The 19166-nt window shown below is 43.6% G+C and overlaps 1 protein-coding gene across 2 annotated transcripts in view; it reads left to right on the top strand.

Moving 5' to 3' along the window:
* The window catches only part of LOC111234923 (DNA (cytosine-5)-methyltransferase 3B-like), a 31441-nt gene that overhangs the window by 3141 nt on the left and 9134 nt on the right, over nt 1-19166 (top strand). For both annotated transcript variants that reach the window (XM_022763139.1, XM_022763141.1), the window contains exons 2-8: nt 5957-6065; nt 14696-14846; nt 15417-15502; nt 15638-15775; nt 16049-16192; nt 18614-18772; nt 18879-18986. In XM_022763139.1, coding sequence (XP_022618860.1) covers nt 5957-6065; nt 14696-14846; nt 15417-15502; nt 15638-15775; nt 16049-16192; nt 18614-18772; nt 18879-18986 — 895 coding nt within the window. The remainder of the gene's footprint in view (nt 1-5956; nt 6066-14695; nt 14847-15416; nt 15503-15637; nt 15776-16048; nt 16193-18613; nt 18773-18878; nt 18987-19166) is intronic.

Consider the following 19166-nt stretch of genomic DNA (forward strand, 5'->3'; position numbering starts at 1 on the left):
AGGCCGGGCACTTAAAGTTTGTAGTGGCTGTTAAATGCTGGTATGCGTTATGTGTTGTGCTGTTGATGTTGGAATTTAAGCATGAAATAAAGATGTGGTAGCAGTTGTTGCTCAGAGTTGCAGCTCAATAATCACATTCATCCTTCAACTGAGAGCAGCTCTTAATGACGTTGGAGGAAGAATACGCTTTAGTAGCTGTAACGGCAGGATAAACACTTCTTTAAAGCCTGGTAAAGATGGATGTAAGCGATGTGAATGCAAGACGGTCGAGTTCTTCTATAGCTGCCTCTGCATCATGGGATGTTGTGTGTTCACCCCCCCCATCACTTACATTTAGAAAGGCATCTCTGATCAGTCCCTCAGTTTACACGTGGGAATGTGAGTGTTTTAAGACGGGCTTGTGCGGCTTAAGTGTGACTGTAACGTGTCAGGTGTGGTACAGGCCCCATGTCTGCTGTGGTTTTCCCCCTCATGGTTGCAAGTTATGTGACGGTTCCAGCATTAAAGGGATGTACTGGTCCAGTCCTCTCTCTCTCTCTCTCTCTCTCTCTCTCTCTCTCTCTCTCTCTCTCTCTCTCTCTCTCTGTACCTGTTCTGAAAGCCGATCTGCACGGCTGACACCTGTTCTCGTAGCCTGCGCTCCTCTCTGTGTGGAGCCCATCGGAATCACTTTGGTCTGGGATTGCTGCAGTGTAAATATCTGAGTAAGTGTGAATGAATACAGCTGATAATGTGGATCGGTAATTTGTCTCTCTTCTCACCTTTTTGGTTTTCTGCTGTTATCCACAGTTTTAAGTCTGCTCTGTTAATGTGAACTCAAGTCAGTTTTAAATCCATATCCTATATTCTGATATATAATCTATAATCTGGTGTTTACGGTTTTTTGGTGTCATGATTTAAAATGGGACCTGATGATAGTTTTTGGTGAGAGCTGTTCCAGGAAGCTGAATGGACAATGTACTGTACGAGCCTTCGCGCCTCCACAGCTCAGTCTGTACAATGGGCAACAAAGTAGACAATGTATAAACTGTAGGGCTCGATCCGAGCTGGAAGGGGCCATAAAGTACATGACGGACAAGGAATGCAGCCCCCAGAGAGAGACTCTGAGGAGCTGACCACCCCCCCACCCGCTCCCTCCTTAACACATACACACACACACACACACACACACACATACACACACACCCTTTGGGGAGCGAACAATCCCCTCTTGCAATGCGGTCCCTAATCTCTCGCTACCAGACAGAACTTTGATGTGAAGGCCCCCCACTCCCCCTCCTGTCCTCTGTGTCCCCTTTTCGGGGGCCCCTCAGTCTCTGCCCTCCATCCTTCCTCAGTTCTTAGTTCATTCTCACTTCCCCCCCCCCTCTCTCTGTTCCTGAAACCTGTTTCTGCACAGACACAGTTACAAACATTTTGTGCGAGGATGCAGAACCAAGATGGACACCCCACCACCACCCCCCCCCAAAGTAATAAAATTATAATTTCAAGCATGAACCCCAGATGCATTTAGGACACACACACACACACACACACACACACACACACACACACACACACACACACAGCTAAGGCTCTGAGCTAATGTTACTATTACAAGATGTCACTTACGGGGTTAGTGATATGATTTATTTATTTTCTCCACTTTAATCTTTATTTTATGTTGAAGTTTCCTACTTGTTAAACCCTCACCGTCCTGCACTAGACTGTTAAAACAATATGTGTAATAAATGTGATGCACTTTGGTTCATTAGCTGTCTGTGACAAAGAAGTTGAAAGATGATGACGCCTGGTTTGCATTAAGCTCAAATAAGAAAGAAAAAAACTCACATTTTTTCCTCTGTTTATTAAATTAAAACAAAACACCAAGCAAACACACAGATGTTTCTGCCTCTGCACGCACTACGCTACACAAAACACTATTGTTTTAATAGACAAATAGAACAATATTAATATGTGAACTTATGTGAGGTGTAAGTGACATCTACCACACTGCAGGTTTAAAATGAAGCTGCTGATGAGCCACTGAATGTTTAATCACACACGGCATCAGGAAACACTAATCCAGGTCTGACGCGAAGCCTTCAGCAGAAAGGGACAGTGAGTGGGTACCTGTTTGGTCTGATTGTTGTCTGTAGGTGAAAGGTCAAAGTCATGGGGAGCAGAAGGGGGAGTGGGTGGGGGCGGAAGGGAGAAGGGGGATGGGGGTGAGGGGGGTGTCTACATCCTGTATGGATGATGAACTCCTTCACCTCTCTGTGCAGGGAGAGTCCCTCGCAGATTGATATGCATTGATGTCAGATTGTGTCAGAGGGCACCCAGCCTCTGCACACTTTGACTCACACTGAACAACATGACACCCCACCCCCCACCCCAGTCTGCCACCAGGGTGTGTGTGTGTGTGTGAGTGTATCGCTCATGTTATGGGAGCATAAATCTATTCTCAGTCACATTGTGGTGAATCAGCTTCCTTCTGGGGGCAAAAAGCTGCAGCCTCACAGCATAAAACCGTCTACAAGTGCATTTGTAAGTTTAGTTCCACAAGTGGAGTCGGTCTCTTCGTCTTGGTTGTTGTACGTAGTTTTGCTGCCAGTGTTTTGTCTTTGCAGTGCAGCTAACAGGATGTGTCCTGTCCTCACCACAGCCTGACAAGGAAACACTGCCCCAGGAATCACATTTAGGGAATTTTGAACTCAACTCTGGAAGATACCTGCTTTAACTCGTAGTCAGTTTTCTGCTTCAGTGGTTCAAGTTTGGAACTGTTTTTGTTCTTTTGTGCTCAGAACCAGGACTTTGGATTTTGTCCCCCATTTCTCACAGTGTAGTCACTGCACAGGTGGGAGACTTATAACAAGGAACAAAACTCACATCAAACTAAATATGATATGTGGTAAATGTTCTGAGGAGTGGAGGAAGATAAGGGCAAAGGCTGAGGTTTGGTTAAAGATAGGATGAAGTTAATGCAATGGAAATGTGTGTGTGTGTGTCCTGTGTGTCCTGTGTGCAGGATGCACCTGGTGGTCTCATTTAAGTGGTTCTTTTGTGTGCGGCCCTGGAGTTGTGAAAGCTTCCATACACGCATAAATATCACACCACACAAATATTATGTGTGTACATTTATTTGCTGTGTGTTCTCACTGTGACTAAAGGTGATGGTGTGTTTGTTGACTTTATCTCATCTTGTAACCACTGAGGCAGGAAACCAAGCTTCAGTTTGAGTGAAGATACTTGTAAGATTTTGTAACTCTGTAGGTGTAATGTGTTCATGTTTAGGGCTGTTACTAATGATCATTATACACTACATACACATTTAATGTTGTTGTAAAACGGAGAGAAGCAGCAGCTCCTCACGTCCTGACATTGTTTCCTTGATACGACGACTTCAACCATTAATCAACCATCAAAACTGGTTTTGCCAAATAATTTTCAGTCGATCAACTAATCTATTAATTGATGAATTGTTACTGCACGATTTTGTGCTGTATATCACATAACCAGAAAAATAGAAACCACAAAACTTTGCAATGCAACATTCCTGTATTAAAGTTGTTTTAATTCAAATCTGTTATTTTTTAGGCTGTACTCTGTTGTGTTGTTGCTGTTACACTGTACTCAGGTGTTTCTAATAATAATATTAATAATATTGAGCTTTCTTTATAGAGCACTTTTCATAGAAGAGATGTAACTCTATGCTACAATAAAAAGAATCGAATAGTACAATAAAATATGGGTGAATTAAAGGCCAATGAAACCACCACCACACCAGTAAGAATAGTAAAATATGAGAATTAATTAAAAGCCAAGTTAAATAAATAGGGTTTCAGCTGATGTTTAAAAGTGTTCACTGAGCATTTCTTATGGCTCTTGGCTGAGTATTTTATTCCATACTTTTGAAGCATAGTTTAAAAAGCTGCACTTTCTATTTTCTGGTGCATAAAATTGTGTGTATGTAGAAGATCTGTAGTTATATTAGATATGGATGTCATAGATATGTCAGGAATATCTACAATATGATTAATTATAATGCCACATTACACCGCCTTAAGAACAAGCTAATTACTCTTCCTAGGAGTGTGGCACTGGGTTGAATGAATTGAACATAGAGGAGTTTCTGTTTTACTTGCACACTCGCTGTGTTTCCTTCTGCTGTCAGGAAACTAAAACTGATGGACTGAGGCCTGCACGTTCGTCTTTACAGGCCGGTTTGACAAAGCTGTTGACCGGTCACCTCCCTGAAATTTAAACCCACACACACACACACACACACACACACACACACACACACACACACACACACACACACACTGTTCTATCCACAGTAAAACAGTCATTTGTGCACCACCATGGAGCCACGGGAGAGCTAAAGAAACAATGCAGAAATACAACATTCTTACTTTCATGCTCAAACACATACACATTCACTTAATCTGTTCACTCACTCACACACACACACACACACACACACACACACACACACACACACACACACACACACACACACACACACACACACACACACACACACACACACCCTGACAGGCCTGTGTATCTGTTTACCTCGGGTCTGTATGGACATGTCTCCTTCCCACTCACTTCAACAGGAGAAGCCAGAGTCGACCTCTCCTGTCCCACTCTCTTTCTGCGGCTCCTTTTCTCCGCCGCTCCGTTCCTCTGTCTCTCGGCTTCGATCATTTCCATCAAAAAAAACACTTGTGAAAACAGTTAGTCTGCTTAGTCCTTTTGTTGTTTTTTTTGTTGATCAGAAAAGAACAAAATGTGGCTGTGTGAAGATGTATTGACGCATCATCTCACCTCTTGATCGTACAGCAACAGACACTGTGACATGATCAGATATTTTACATATATTTACATAATTCCTTTGTACTTGTAAGTTTACATCATTTTCACTTTTCTTCCTCTCATTTCTCTTTCTCTCCTTCACGCCCCACTAACCCTCAGACACTGTTCTTTCCCTGCTGGTACCGCGAAGTCGCAGTTGCACACACACATGCTGGGTGTGAGAGGTTTTGTCTTTTCATATAGTGCGACTGTTTTTTTTCTGCCGTTCCTGTTCTGGGACACTAAAACAGTTTGTCCCACAAAGTCTGAATCAAACCTGGTGACTGTGGAGACCTGATCATGTTAAATTAGCTTCTGACTGTTAGCGGAGACGTTTTACAGAGTCTCGCAGCAGCTGAGGATGATGAGGGGTTTGGTCCATGTTGGATAATTATACGCCTCATGATTTACGTCTAGTTGTTGGTTGTTCACGTTGAGGCGGTGCGTCCCTTTGCATTGAGATGGAGATGAAATCCAGGATGTTGAATGAGCATCCTGTCACAAAAACGTTCACCCTTGTTTTGTTTTTTTCACTGTTACCAGCATCCTTTCCTAACTGTAACTATAATAATATGTTTGACATTGTAGAAATTCTGCACCGTATTCGCTCTAAACTTTGGCACAAGTCTCAGTTAACAGGGCTGCTTTGCTTTTCTAGAGTCAAAGTCATGTTCTTCTTTTTCATATATTAATATTTAATCCATAATCTACTACTGCACTTGCTAACAGTGATTGGTTATGTACTAGATAAACGGGTCCCTCACAATATATGTAGATTTATGTCATTTTTCTGGAAGGTTAATTGATAAACTTAAAATATCAGTATCCATCACTCCAGATCTATTTGTCTTTTCTTTATTTTGATCTCCAAGCTCCAAGTGCAGAATCCCCCTTAATATGTTTATAATTTACTTTAAACATTTATTTATATGAAGGATCTCGGATTTTGAAGTTGATAAGAAAAGAGCAACGTGCACAAACGTGGAGATGATGCGGTGATATTTACTGTGCCGATCATCCATGACACCAGTGTGACGTTCACAGGTGCAACAGTGACACAGAAGGAAACTCAGTCGTGTTTATTTCCTGCCTGTTTCCTTGTTTGTGTCTCGTCCAGGTTTGAAAAGGAGTCAGGACAAACAGTGGACCAGTCGACTGCGACAGCGATGCCTTCCAACAAGTACTCTGCTGTTATCATGGAGGAGAGCAACAACATGACTGCTACTGTGAGTCTCACACACACACACACACAGATTTCATAACCGACAGAATAAATAAAATAATAAGAATAGATTAAATGAAAGTAAGTGATTTTAAAGCCAAAATTTTGAAATAATTAACACACACAAAGCCACTCCCTGAACTCTGAGCCTGCTGTGGTTTAAAGGAGTGTGTGTATTGATGCCAAGGCAGATGCCCGGACAAGAGTGCCAGCATGTTATATGAGTCTAATTGAGAATGTATTGAGACACACACACACACACACACACACACACACACACACACACACACACACACACACACACAAACACACACCCACACACACACACACCCACACACACACACACACACACACACACACACACACACACACACACACACACACACACACACACACATACACATCACAGCTGCATCTACACAGAAAGGAAATAAGGGATAGATGGAAGGATGGAGGCAGCAAATTCACACACACTTTTACTCACTGATTCTCATGTACCCACGCACACACACACTTTCACTCTTTCATAACTTGCAGGCACATGCACACACACACGCACACACACTTGTCGTCCGTTACTACTCCTTCCTCTTTCAGTCTCATATATCACTCCGTCTGAGAGGGACGCTTCCTTCCCTCCACCATCTGCTTTTCTTTCTTTTCTCCTCTTTCTCCTTCCCTTAAACCCCCCCCACACCTCCCTCTCCCTCATTTGTCTTCATCTTCTCTTAATCGTCACCACTTTGTCCTCTGTTTATTGTTTGCCTGTCTCCATGGTAACCGGCCTAGCTGCCATCTTATCAGGCGTGATATGACAACCACAGTCCGGAGGTATTCGCTTCAAGTTTAGGCAGCTTGGCGGCAGGCGGGTCGTTACTTATCGCTGTTCACATCATGCGTTGAAGTTTGCACTTAAAGTGACACGATCCAGCGGGTGATTTTCATCCGGAGCACTTCCTGTTTCGGGAGTGAAGATAGTTTCCATCAGTAAAGAACACTTTAATAGATTCCTCTTTGTCTGCCATCGTCTTCGTTGTTTTTTTCAAAAGTTTGACCCGTAGTTTGAGTGAACAGTGAGCAGTGAGGGTGCCAACATGAAGGAAACATGGAGGATGTATGTGGATCACCACAGACAGCCGAGGTTCAAACTTCAGTCTTGACCTTGCAGACGAGTCGAGAAAAACTCACCACCCGGTCCTTTTTTAGTAACTCTTCCCGAGCTTTCACAACCTCAGAGCTCAAACCACAGTGGACAAACTGAGATCATGTGACATAACTGAAAGCTCCGGAAGAGCTACTAAGTGGAGCTTGTGTAAGATGATTTTGGATGGATGGAGTAGGTTTTGTCCCACCTCCATAGTAAAATCAGCAGAAGACGCTCGTGACCAACTTAGCACTAGGATTCAAAATGAAACCGGCTGCCAAACATTATAGTTAATTACATGTTATTCCACTATGATGCAGAACTTTAATCTGAGGTGATCATGTGAGTCACATTCTTAGTTTGAGCAGCAGCAGCATGATGACGGCAGAAATGATGTGTCAGCAGAGTGTGTGGGTAAATGGGAAAAAAAAAAAAAATGTTTGGTTTGGGTGGGAATGAAACGTGATGATTCAGCTACAGGTTGTTATGAACTTCACAATCCAAGAGTCTGTGAAGAAATACACATACCTCCGTGATGTGTGTCCAGTTGTGGTCCGGTCCTGACTGGTCCCAGCCCTCTGTGGCTGGGGTCACATCTGAGATCAGGTCCTGGTCAGCCACGGCACAGATTAAAGGTTCCCTCTGGAGTTTTCTTGTAAATAAATAATGTTTATATTTACATTCAGTGTTACTGTAACAAAGTTATGAATGCATTTCCTTCCTCCTGAAACATTTGCACCGTCAGATTTTCTTACAAGGTCGATTCCTCTTTTTTTTTTTTTATGAATTTTGTGGTTTATAGTTTGCTCTTGTTATTCATTAGTGTTTGTGATATCAGTTATTAATGTCATTTATTTTTGTGCGATCAGTGATTATGGAGAGTTCGGTCACATGGATATGGGTGTTGCCATGGATATTAGTAGTTGATATAAGCACCTGGTGGTGGAGAGGGCGTGAGTGGATCGCTGTAGTTATACGGATCTTTTGATCGCTGTAGTTATTTTGATTATAATTTTGTGCTCGTTATCATAAATCAATCTTCTTTGTTAACAACTTTTTTTTTCTTTCACATATTTTGGACTGGCAGCGAATCTTGCAGTAGAGTGTCAGACAAAGCAAACCAGGCCCAACCTCCGCCTCTCAGCAGCTTTTAGTTAGTTTCCTGAAGCCGCTACAACCAGCTTGCGGTCTTCTTCCCCGTCTTTGTTGGTGCATCTCGGCACATTATCGCCTCCTGGAGATCAGTGACCTTGTTTGAAACTGTGGTCGGGAATTTGTATCGTTGTCATGTTGCTGCTCTATAGTTCTTCTCCACAGGTTGGCTGTAAGGCAAGAAGACACACGAACTGAAAGTGAAACAATCTGGTGTTGATGCAAATCAGAGGGTATGACCGCATTGGTTAAAGAAAAAAGTAGAAGACAAGTCACCTTTGTGCTTTATTTAAATTGTGTAACACTAAGAAAATCTGAGGCATACACTTGGTCACAAAACATTAATGTTACACACAAGGCTTCTTTCCACTATACTTAATAATAAACTAAACTCATTTTTGTTGAGACTTGCAGCATCGCAGGCAAAACTGCTCTGACAAACTCACCCCAGGCACAAATATTGAAACATATATCAGGAGTTTTTTTTTATTTTTTTATTGCACAATTCTTTGTGAACAAAAGATAACACCCTCGAAGCCTCGGAGCCCCTCAGGTGACGATTTACTGCACGCCGAGTTTTCAGACGTTCGCCTCAGACCTGCACTTCTAATCATTTAGGCCTCGCTAAGATGTTTTGACAGCGCAGTCAGAGCGCCCCGGGGCTGACTGTTGCGCACTGTGGAATGTGTGTGTGTGTGTGTGTGTGTGTGTGTGTGTGTGTGTGTGTGTGTGAGAGAGAGAGTGTGAGAGACGTAGGTTGGTGAGATCTGCAAAGCGCAAGGCTCTACACGCACACACACACACAGAATTATATAGAGTGCAGGATGCATGAGTCCGAAAGACACTTGTCACATTTTTATTCCTTAATTTTTTGAAGGACTCTTTTTGGTAGCAACAGTCGCCATAGCAACAATACGAGCGGAGGGAGTGGTAGCAGAATTAATAGTCGTGGTAGTGGTTGTAATGTTTGTACTATAAAAGAGAGCAAAGGGAGGCAGAGGAGTGGAAAAGGATCATTTGTGCTACTTTAATGCTTCATTGGGCGAGTTCATGTCTGCCAGCCTCAAACAGGAGGAGGAGGAGGAGGAGGAGGAGGAGGAGAGGGAGGGACGGACGGACAGACGGACAGACGGACGGACGGACGGACGGACGTCTGAGGGCAGATATTGATGATAATAGTCTACACATCTACCTGGCTGACATCAAATCCCATTTTCGGTTGCCGTCCGAAACCAGAGGAGCTGGAAAGAGCAGTTTAGCATTTCACAAACACTGTAGAGAAGAATTTCGCAGAGTTACAGGCAGGAGCTTTGTCATGTTTTGGTGCTTTTTATTATAATTTGCACTCCCCACAAAAACCCCTTTTTCTGCTCCTTTTCTCTGTGAACTCGGAGCAGCTTTCCCTCCTCATCTTTCTACAAAAGCAGACCTGCTCTGGTTTTGTGGAGAGAGAGGGAGAGAGAGGGAGAGAGAGGGAGAGAGAGGGAGAGAGACTTAAACACAAATGAGCTGAAAAGAGAAAATAATAGATGAAGGGGAGAGAAGAAAGTTAGGATGAGGTGAATGAGGGCAACCAGGTTTTGTTTCTGTTCAACAGTGCAAAAGGAATTTGAAGTTGATTTTTTTTTACTGCTGTAAAAAAATAATAATAAAATAAAATGTTGCATCAGATGAAGTGGAGCAAATGAAATATGCTCAATCCAAAACATTAGCAACTTTTCTACAGTCCTACACAATTCCATAAATATTTTAGCTTTTGCAGAAAGTGAAACAAATTTATCCTGATGACATGACAAACAGCTGAGTGTGAGTCAAGTGTTTGAAATGAAAATCATCTGCTGTGTGTTTGTCTTCCTGTTGCTCACTCACCGTGTAGCTGTGTCACAAACCAAAGGAGGACGGTAACAGGAGAGTTCTTAGAAGTAGAGGGAGGAGGATGAGTTAAAGCTGAAGTTAGGTAGGTGTGTGTGTGTGTGTGTGTGTGTGTGTGTGTGTGTGTGTGTGTGTGTGTGTGTGTGTGTGTGTGTGTCCTTTAGCTTCAGAAAACACACACACTTGCAGACAGCTGTTGTAATGATCAGCTCCCAGGTGTGAATGTGTGTGTCTGTCACCACTCCCCTCATGCTGCTGCTGCACATACGAGTTGAGTAGCAGTCGAGTTACTGAACTAGGATCAGCAGTTTGTGTTTGAGTAGAGCGGGATGACCCAGTGTCCCACACTGATATGTGATTGCTTATAGTTTAACTCTCGAGGCAAAATGTGGTGAGAAGCGAGAATATATTAGCAAACAGAACCAAAAGGTTGAAGTAGAACTTGATTCCCTTAAGCAATTATTTATGACATAATTATCATTTTTTATTTATGTTTTGTTGACATGGGAGAGAAGGTGTTGGAGCAGAGTGGACACGCTACAGTAGCTATGCATAATTTAATTTTCTACAGGTTTCCTTGGACATTATCTGCTCCTAGTTTGAGTGATTGCATGTGGTCGCTGCAGCGCAGACATCAGCAGAGTCGGTGTCAGACCTCTGTGGTTTTACTGGGCAGCTGCCAGGTGTAAATAAATGAATGTGAAACACGAAACTGCTAAAATGAGCCTCAGGGTCAGTCTGTCTCCCATTATGTCATATTTTATGTCATGATGTGTTAGTTAGTGACGGAGGAGCGCGCTGCGGCGGCCAAGGCCTCTGAAGTTACAGCTGTGCAGCAGGGGTGCAGATTGCTCCCAGCTGTGAGTCTTCATCACAGAGGACACACGAGGGAGGAGGGGTGATTTCACTTTTCAGTTAAGAGCAGAATCGGTGGTCGTTCATCAAGTTTAAGGTTCATCTTGAGGCTCATGTGCAGCTTTTATAGACTGAACATCTGTAATTAAAGCAGCAAATTAAATGGATAATGAATGGGCGGAGAGCAACACACGAGAGCGGCAACAATTAGCTGTTTAGTTAATTGTAAGAATATTTTTCAGCAGCTATTTTCTCTCAATCTCAAGCATAAGCACCAAACATCTGCTGGTTTCAGCTTCTCAGATGGGAGAAAATGCTGCTTTTTCTCGGTCTCATATTATAGTATATTGAATATTTTGGGGTTTTTGATTGTTGGTCACTTGGTGTTATAGTCATCATTCACTGTTTTCTGATGTTTTATGGACCAAACCATTAATTAACCAGCAGATTAATTGAGAATACAGCCCCAGACTGTTGAGATTCCTCAGATAAATAAAACAAAATGTGCTGAATCCCGTCTGAAACCTCCATGTTCCCCTGTCGCTCCGTCCATCTGTCCAGACAGATCACTAGTTTGCACAGTAGTGGTAACGCAGTATAAACATCTGTGCTGGTTCTTACAGCAGCTGCTCCTGTGCTCCAGAGCTGCCTCTCTGTCTCTGTCATCACTCTCTCTCTCTGTTAACCAAACATTCTTCACTCCTCACCTCTGTTCACCTCCACAGCTCCCTCACCCTGAGCCTGTTCACACCGAATCTCTCTCCACCCCCTCTCATCTCTTCCTGAACTATGACAGGAAGGCACTCGGCTCTCAGGTGTAACGCACGTGGGTGACTTCAGCTCAGATACAGCGGCTAACATCGGCTTACCTCAGCCTCTCTCTCTTCCCTTCCTCACCCCTGGCAGCAGCAGCAGCAGCAGCAGCAGCAGCAGCTCTCACTCTTTAACCATCTTGAACACACGCTCTATGCACAAGTTCACTGAGTTCATTTGTTATAGGGGAAATTTGGCATTGAAAAACACTCACACGCACACCACATGCGTTCCCTGTTTTATGACGTTGAACAATCACAAACAGCCTCAGATATGCGTAGCTGAGATCTGCGTTAAAAGTCAGCACAGTCTCACAATTTTCCATCTGCCTCACAGTTACTGCCTCAGAGCTGCTGCTCTCTCTCTCCTCTGACTCAAACTCAACGCATTAAAAGTCCATATTTACACTTTTCCTGTGTTTTATTTGAGGTATTGATCCATAACAAGATATATTTGTGGCCAAAAACCATCTCAATGTAGTTTTACTTCCCCTCTCTCAGGCCTCTCTCTGGAGCTCTTGTAACAGCAGGTCGGTGAGCCAATCAGAAGAGAGGAGGCTCTGAGCATCTCTTCTGATTGGCTGACTGTTTTTGGAGAGATCTCTTGCTGAGAGCGATGACTGCTTTGTTGTGACATCACAAGTTACAGGAAGTCCTGACGGCTCATTTTAAGGCTCAGTTTCTGAACACAGGCTGTGTGCATTTCTCTGTGGACTGAGCGATTTGATACTTTCACAGTATTAATACAGAACATAGACCTGCTTTATAACCAAAGTACACATGAACATCTACTTTTATACAACATGGGACCCACATTTCAACCTGTCACAGTTTTCATCCGTCTTAAAGATGCAAAACAAATGTGATGTTCACTCTCAATCACTAAAACTCACTGTGTTCATCCTTGAGCGCCAACATTTGTGCATTGCATGCATGTTGCCTTTGCTGGTTTTCTCTGTATTGTCCACATAGGCACCTACATACACACACCATATATGTAAGCATGCGTACATCATAAGCACATGCACGCACACATAAATCTCCCTAGGTGTTACCTAAACACATTAGTATCTATGTGTCCTTTGTGTTGAGTCATCTTCTAATCCGAGCGTGCAGAGAGGGGGGGATTAGGTGGAATCACTACTGTAAGTGGGATGTTTCAGGTTCAAGTCCAGACAGAGCTGAGCTGAGCGGCCGGCTCTCGCGGTGGAGGAGAGATGAGGCAATGCAGAGAGGTTTCCTGCCCGCTCTCTGATCCCTCTGGCAAACAGCCCGCTTCATTCTACACACATGACTCACTGGCAGCTAAAGCCTCACAGATTCATCATCCGCTGTGTTGTTCTTGTGCGGTTTGTGTAGCGTTTACTTCAGGTGCCGTCGGACGTGCGCGCGCCCCCGCTGGTCTCGGACATGTGAATTTGTTTAAATGTGCTGGCTCTGTTGTTACTGTTTGGTTTTATAATCTTTGCACCTTTTTCTGCGTCTTGACGTGTGCAGGGCAAGAATACGTTTCATAATTAAAAATATGGCCTGGAGGGAAGGGAGGCTCCGGCTCCGTGCAGCAGCAGATATTGATGCTTTAGCTTTGAGCTCATTTGTCTTGTTTGATCAACACATTTGGTCAACACATCTTAGTTTTTCCGATGTTAGTCATGCTTCCTTTTGTTTCCTGCTTGCAAGACGTAGCTTGAACTTAATGCTTGGTTAAAATATCGATCATCTCGTTTCATAAAAGTTACACAAACACGTGCATGTCAAAAGTTTCCGGCAAAGTAAGAATCCACTGTGCTTTGGGGATTAAAAAGATTTAGGATGTTTAGCACCACGTTGGCTTCACACTCAGTTCAGCGTTGTGCATGTTGCTGACGATGACTGAATTACAGGAATATGTGACGGTTAAACAGCAGTGACATTGTGGACTAATACGTCATGGACACACAGACGGTCTTTATCCGAGGCTTTGGGAATGTTGAGCGTTGATGTCAGCTCTCTGCCTTCAGCCAACACATCAAACGCAACGTCACCATCCTCAGCTCTGGGTGGGCTGGCAGATGAAAGCTCGTGTGGAGGTGCAGGTGTGTCATCTTTGGCAACACTTCCTGTTTGACTCCAAGCCTTGGTCTGAATCTGACTGATGTATTGATAATCCTTTTGTTCTTCGCTAGCTTCTGCGAAGTTGTTGCTACATGTCCGGGGTTCATATAAAATAAATTCCCATTTCAAATTCGTCTCAAATTGGAAACACAGCAGAGGCTCCGCCGTGATGATACAATTTGAATTTCTATGGATTAGAAACGGGTCGTTAATCCAGAATCTGGACGTGAAAACATTGAAGTTGCAGTTTGTAAAATCAGTTTAACAACAACAATTTTAAGTTTTTGAGTTTGAATCTTTATTAATGAAATACTTTCTGAAGTTTCGAAATGTCCAAACTGTCAGTCAGCTAAGATTGTCTTGGAGCAAATCAACAGGGCTTTTATCTTTGGAACCAGATGCATCTGATAGAAACTTCCTCTTCTATTAAACAGCAATTTAAAAAAGAAAATTGCAAAGCATGATTGAAACGGATCAATTAAAATGAATTAAAAATTTGTGAAATTATTTTGTCTATAGAATCAATATCTGCTCTTACTATTAATTTCCAGTCTTTGGTTTCCGTCCTCTCTGCTCCTCACATCACTTCATCAGTCTGATCACCTGAGCTCCTTCAGCACTCAGGACTCTGATCGATCACCTGGTCACACCCGGTTCACGTGTCTAAATCACCTTCCCCCGACGCTCCTCTCCCTCTGTCCTCAGGCGGCGGTCAACGGGGACACATCTCCGGCTGAGGGCCTATCGGAGAACGACAGCGGCGTGGAACTGACCAATGAGAACAGCCCTTTGACTGCGGCCGAACCGCCCTCCCCCTTTAGCCCCAAACAGAACGGAGATGCTGCCTCACCTCAAGGTAACACACACACACATACACACACACACACACACACACACACACACACACACACACACATACACACACACACATACACACATTGACACAGCGGTGAAGTGTCCTCTTGACTTTATTTTTTTCTGTAGTTATTACTGTTATTATTTTCTAATACTCTAGTGCCAAGGAGTTCTTTTCCCAAAGTTTTAGGAAACCAATATGAGACATGTTAACTTTTAATAAAGTCTTCATATTTAATATTTTGTGTCAGATCCTTTCATGAACATCAACAGACACTTCACCTTCGTCCTAGTTTCAGTCTGGTCTTTCCACCGTTCCATCCCTGGTTGGAACATTGACCTGCCGCATGAAAATATTGAGTTTCTTTTCTGCCATCTGTCTCACCGTCTGTCCATGTCTCTCTCTCCCTCTCTCTCTCCCTCTCTCCCTCTCTCTCCCTCTCTCTCTCCCTCTCTCTCCCCCTCTCTCTGTCTCTCTCTCTCTCTCTCTCTCCCTCTCTCTGTCTCCCTCCCTCTCTCTCTCTCTCTCCCTCTCTCTCTCTCTCTCTCTCCCTCTCTCCTCTCTCTATAGATGATAATCAGTGTTCAAGCGAAAGCAGGAAAAGGAGCAGGAAGAGGTCAGAGGAGGAGGAGAGTACCTGGGACTCCTACAGCGAGGTACGACTGCACACACGCACCTGTTCCTGTCGTCAATAAATCGTCTTTGTGGGGAGTGTACATGTTATATTTAATCCATTTGTGTGTGTGTGTGTGTGTGTGTGTGTGTGTGTGTGTGTGTGTGTGTGTGTGCAGGAAAAGGCCTCAGGACCGTCGGAGCTGGGTTTGAGACAGAGACCTCGACCAAGGACCATCTTCCAGGCCGGTCTGTCGCCGCACACCAACACCAAACCTCGCAGACAGAACCGCAAACAGGAGCACAGCATGTTACTGGTAAATAAAATAAACATTCACACACACACACACACACACCAGTGTTTTTTTGTCCCATGCAGAAGTGTTGATTCTTCACAAATGTGTAATGAACTTTGATTGTGATGATTTGGTGAAAACCTGCAACACTCGATCACGTCCTTCCCTCTCACGGCAGTTCATCTAGAAACGGTGTTTGTTTTTAAAATCTAGCTTCTGTGTTTCTTTCTCTCTTTTGCTTTTACTCGAACTGTTTGTTGAGTCTAATAAAGTTTCTCTCCTGCTCTCCGTCAGTGCGCCAGCGGTCCTCGGACAGTCGTGGTCGTGTCCGGCGAGGTTCCAGAGGCCCCCCGTCTGGAGCTGATGGAACAAGACTCCAAAGACTCGGCCCAGAGCAGCAGCACCTTATCCAGCACCGAAACTCAGCCAGAGTACAATGTAAGATGTGTGTGTGTGTGTGTGTGTGTGTGTGTGTGTGTGTGGGAGACACAGATGCATGAAGGAAGAGACCTGGACGAAACCAGACTTTCATTACTGATGTAAAGATATCTCAGCATCTACAGAAGGTCTCGTTTGAAAGGTTCTTCTCTTAAATTTTACACCCAAAAAGTCAAAATGAGAAGAAGAGAAACTGAAGCAAAGTTACAGTAGTTTTTATAGCTTTTGGGGGTTTTTAAAAAAAAAAATTTGCCTTGCCTTTTTTGGCATACTAAAGGGAAACTAAGGTCTGGAGCTGCACCTTTTTCTGAGGGAAACGCCACAAGTCTGAACCGATTCTGTATCAGCAGCTGTTGCAGTGATATGGATCCTAAAATGTTTCATGTTTCATAATTTGTCAATGTGTGAAGAGATCAAAACACACCAGGGTTAATCTGCAAGGTTGATTAAATACTGTAAAAGTGTAGAAGTGAGCTGCAGAGGTCAGAGAGTATCTGTGATGAGGAGAAGGAAAAGCGTGAAGGAGGAGGAGAGGGAGAGGAAAGGAAAAGCTGCAGGAGAGAGAATATTTAAAAAGGGGAAGTGGGAAGTGGGAGGTTTGGCAGCAACAGAAAGAGGAGGGTAACTCCCCTCGCAGACCACAGAACCTCCTCCACCTGGCCTTGTGTTAGTGCAGGTGGCCACACACACACACACACACACACACACACACACACAGAGTCTGGCCGTGTTTGCTTAGTATCAATAGTTTCATTCAGGTCATGACGACCACCAGTCTGCACAGCAGGGCCTCTGTGTGTGTGTGTGTGTGTCTGTGTGTGTGTGTGTCTGTGTGTGTGTTTGGAGACACACTCAGGTCATCATGCATGTCGTCCTGTGCATGTCTCTACACTGTGTGTCTGTGTTTTCCGCTGCGTGCACGCCGCCTCCCTTCATGTGTGCTTCTTGTGCATGTCGATGCGTCTCGTGCGTCTGTGTGTGTGTGTTCACTGGGTCCTGCCTGGACTCAGTGGAGCGTGGCATCCTTTAGTGGAGTCAGACTCCATTACAAAGCCTAATGGGTTTTCTCTTCTTAAGACGGACTGAGGAATCACATGGCCCCGGGCTCTGCCGGGATTTGTTTGCATGCATAGAACTCCCACCTGCTCGTAAACCAGCTCACGTAACTTTCAAAAGAGAGAAAGGGAGAAAGAAAAATGGGTCAATTATGGCATTATCAGGGATGTTGGAAGTTTTCTGCTCACAAAGAGGCCAAAGTGCAAAACAAACAGCAGAAACAAAGAAAACACCTGAGCAAACAAGGAAATCAGAGTGCACAGATATTTGCAGGCAGGTGTAGAGTGATGCCAAGGTGGACAAATACTCTCAAGTTAATGTTTGTCATGCTTTTAAGATTCAGACATTTAATCGTAATTAAAATCAGATAATTTATTGATCCATTAAGGGAAACTCTTTCCTCCGCATTGACTGTTGAGGAGGTAAACAGTGAGTTGATGTTCTCAGTCAGTGATAGGCTTGGTCGATATCGCAATACATGATGTTATCCTATATAATTATTATTTGTATTTAATGTTTAAGTTGTTTTAAATATATAAGGCACAATATACAGTAAGCAAAGCAGTGAAATGAGGGTCGTACTCTGCAGGAAAAAAATTTGATATTATGAAAAATATTGCATATCGGGGGAATATTGTGATATTATTGTATATCAACCCAAACCTATTGAGTCATCCTCTTTTTCTGAGAAAACATGTTTTTTTTTTTGTTTTTTTGTTTTTTTACAGTTTATATTAGTTTTTTTCTCTCTGTTCATTCACCCTTCAACCTTTGCATTTATCTGCTCAGTGGGTTTTAACACCAATGTTGAGGATTTCTTCCTTTCCCCCTTTTCCTTTCCTGATCCGCAGTTTTAGTCGTGGTTACAGGAGAAAGTTGACAAGTTTCTTTTTATCAGGAGTTTTTTCCCCTCCTTCTTTTCCTTCTTTCTTTGTTCAAGACAAGAAAAGTTTTTGGCATCAGCAAACTAATATGTCCAGAGTATTGTTTTCAGCTCGCTCTTCTAATCTTTCCTTCATTTTCTGTGTCTTTACTAGAACTGAAATAGGGGGTTTTTCAGCTTTTGCACAATACAGATATCATTACAGATTTCTGTCATCATGTCAAACCATTTGTCTTCCTTGTTCTTCCTCCTCCTTGTCAGCAAGACAAGATATTTCTGCCAAAGTGTACTGTTTTCTCTCCTCTGCTCTCTGCACCTGCAGCGTTAGGAAGAGTTTTCCAAAAAATCTCAAATCACTATGATTCCACGTTTCTGTCTTTCTTTACTTCAGGAATAATAAGAGTCTTTTTGCTTTGGTAAAGTAGTGATGGACAAGATGTGACCTTATCCTCTCTCTCTCTCTCTCTTCCTCCCACATCCAGGACAACAAAGGTTTTGGCATCGGCGAGCTGGTGTGGGGAAAGATCAAGGGATTTTCCTGGTGGCCCGGCATCGTGGTGACATGGCGCGCCACCGGAAAACGGCAGGCCAGCCACGGCATGAGGTGGCTGCAGTGGTTTGGAGACGGCAAATTCTCTGAGGTGAGGAGGGAAAGAAAAACAGACAGACTGAGGCAGGGAGGGAAGGGAAGTGAATCATGGTTATACATGTGGTCCTTCTGTCTGATGCCATGTTTTTTGTCCCCAGGTTTCAGCAGACAAACTGGACTCCATTACTGCCTTCCCCAAGTTCTTCAGCCAGGCTTCGTACACCAAGCTGGCCTCCTACCGCAGGGCGATCTTCCAGGCGCTGGAGGTAAGAGTCGGGGTGTTTTAGTTGCTGCTTCTTCATCTGTTTATTAAAGCTCACAGGAACTTGTCCAGCTGGTCACCAGAAGGTTTTCAAGACCCTTAACAACAGCAGAAATTTATCAACTTATAAGTGTAGCTTGTTAAAAATTTCCGAGGTGTGTGCGTGCGTGCGTGCGTGCGTGCA

This window comes from Seriola dumerili, unplaced genomic scaffold (genome assembly GCF_002260705.1).
Source record: "Seriola dumerili isolate Sdu_G_001 unplaced genomic scaffold, Sdu_1.0 BDQW01000468.1, whole genome shotgun sequence".
Lineage (NCBI taxonomy): Eukaryota > Metazoa > Chordata > Actinopteri > Carangiformes > Carangidae > Seriola > Seriola dumerili.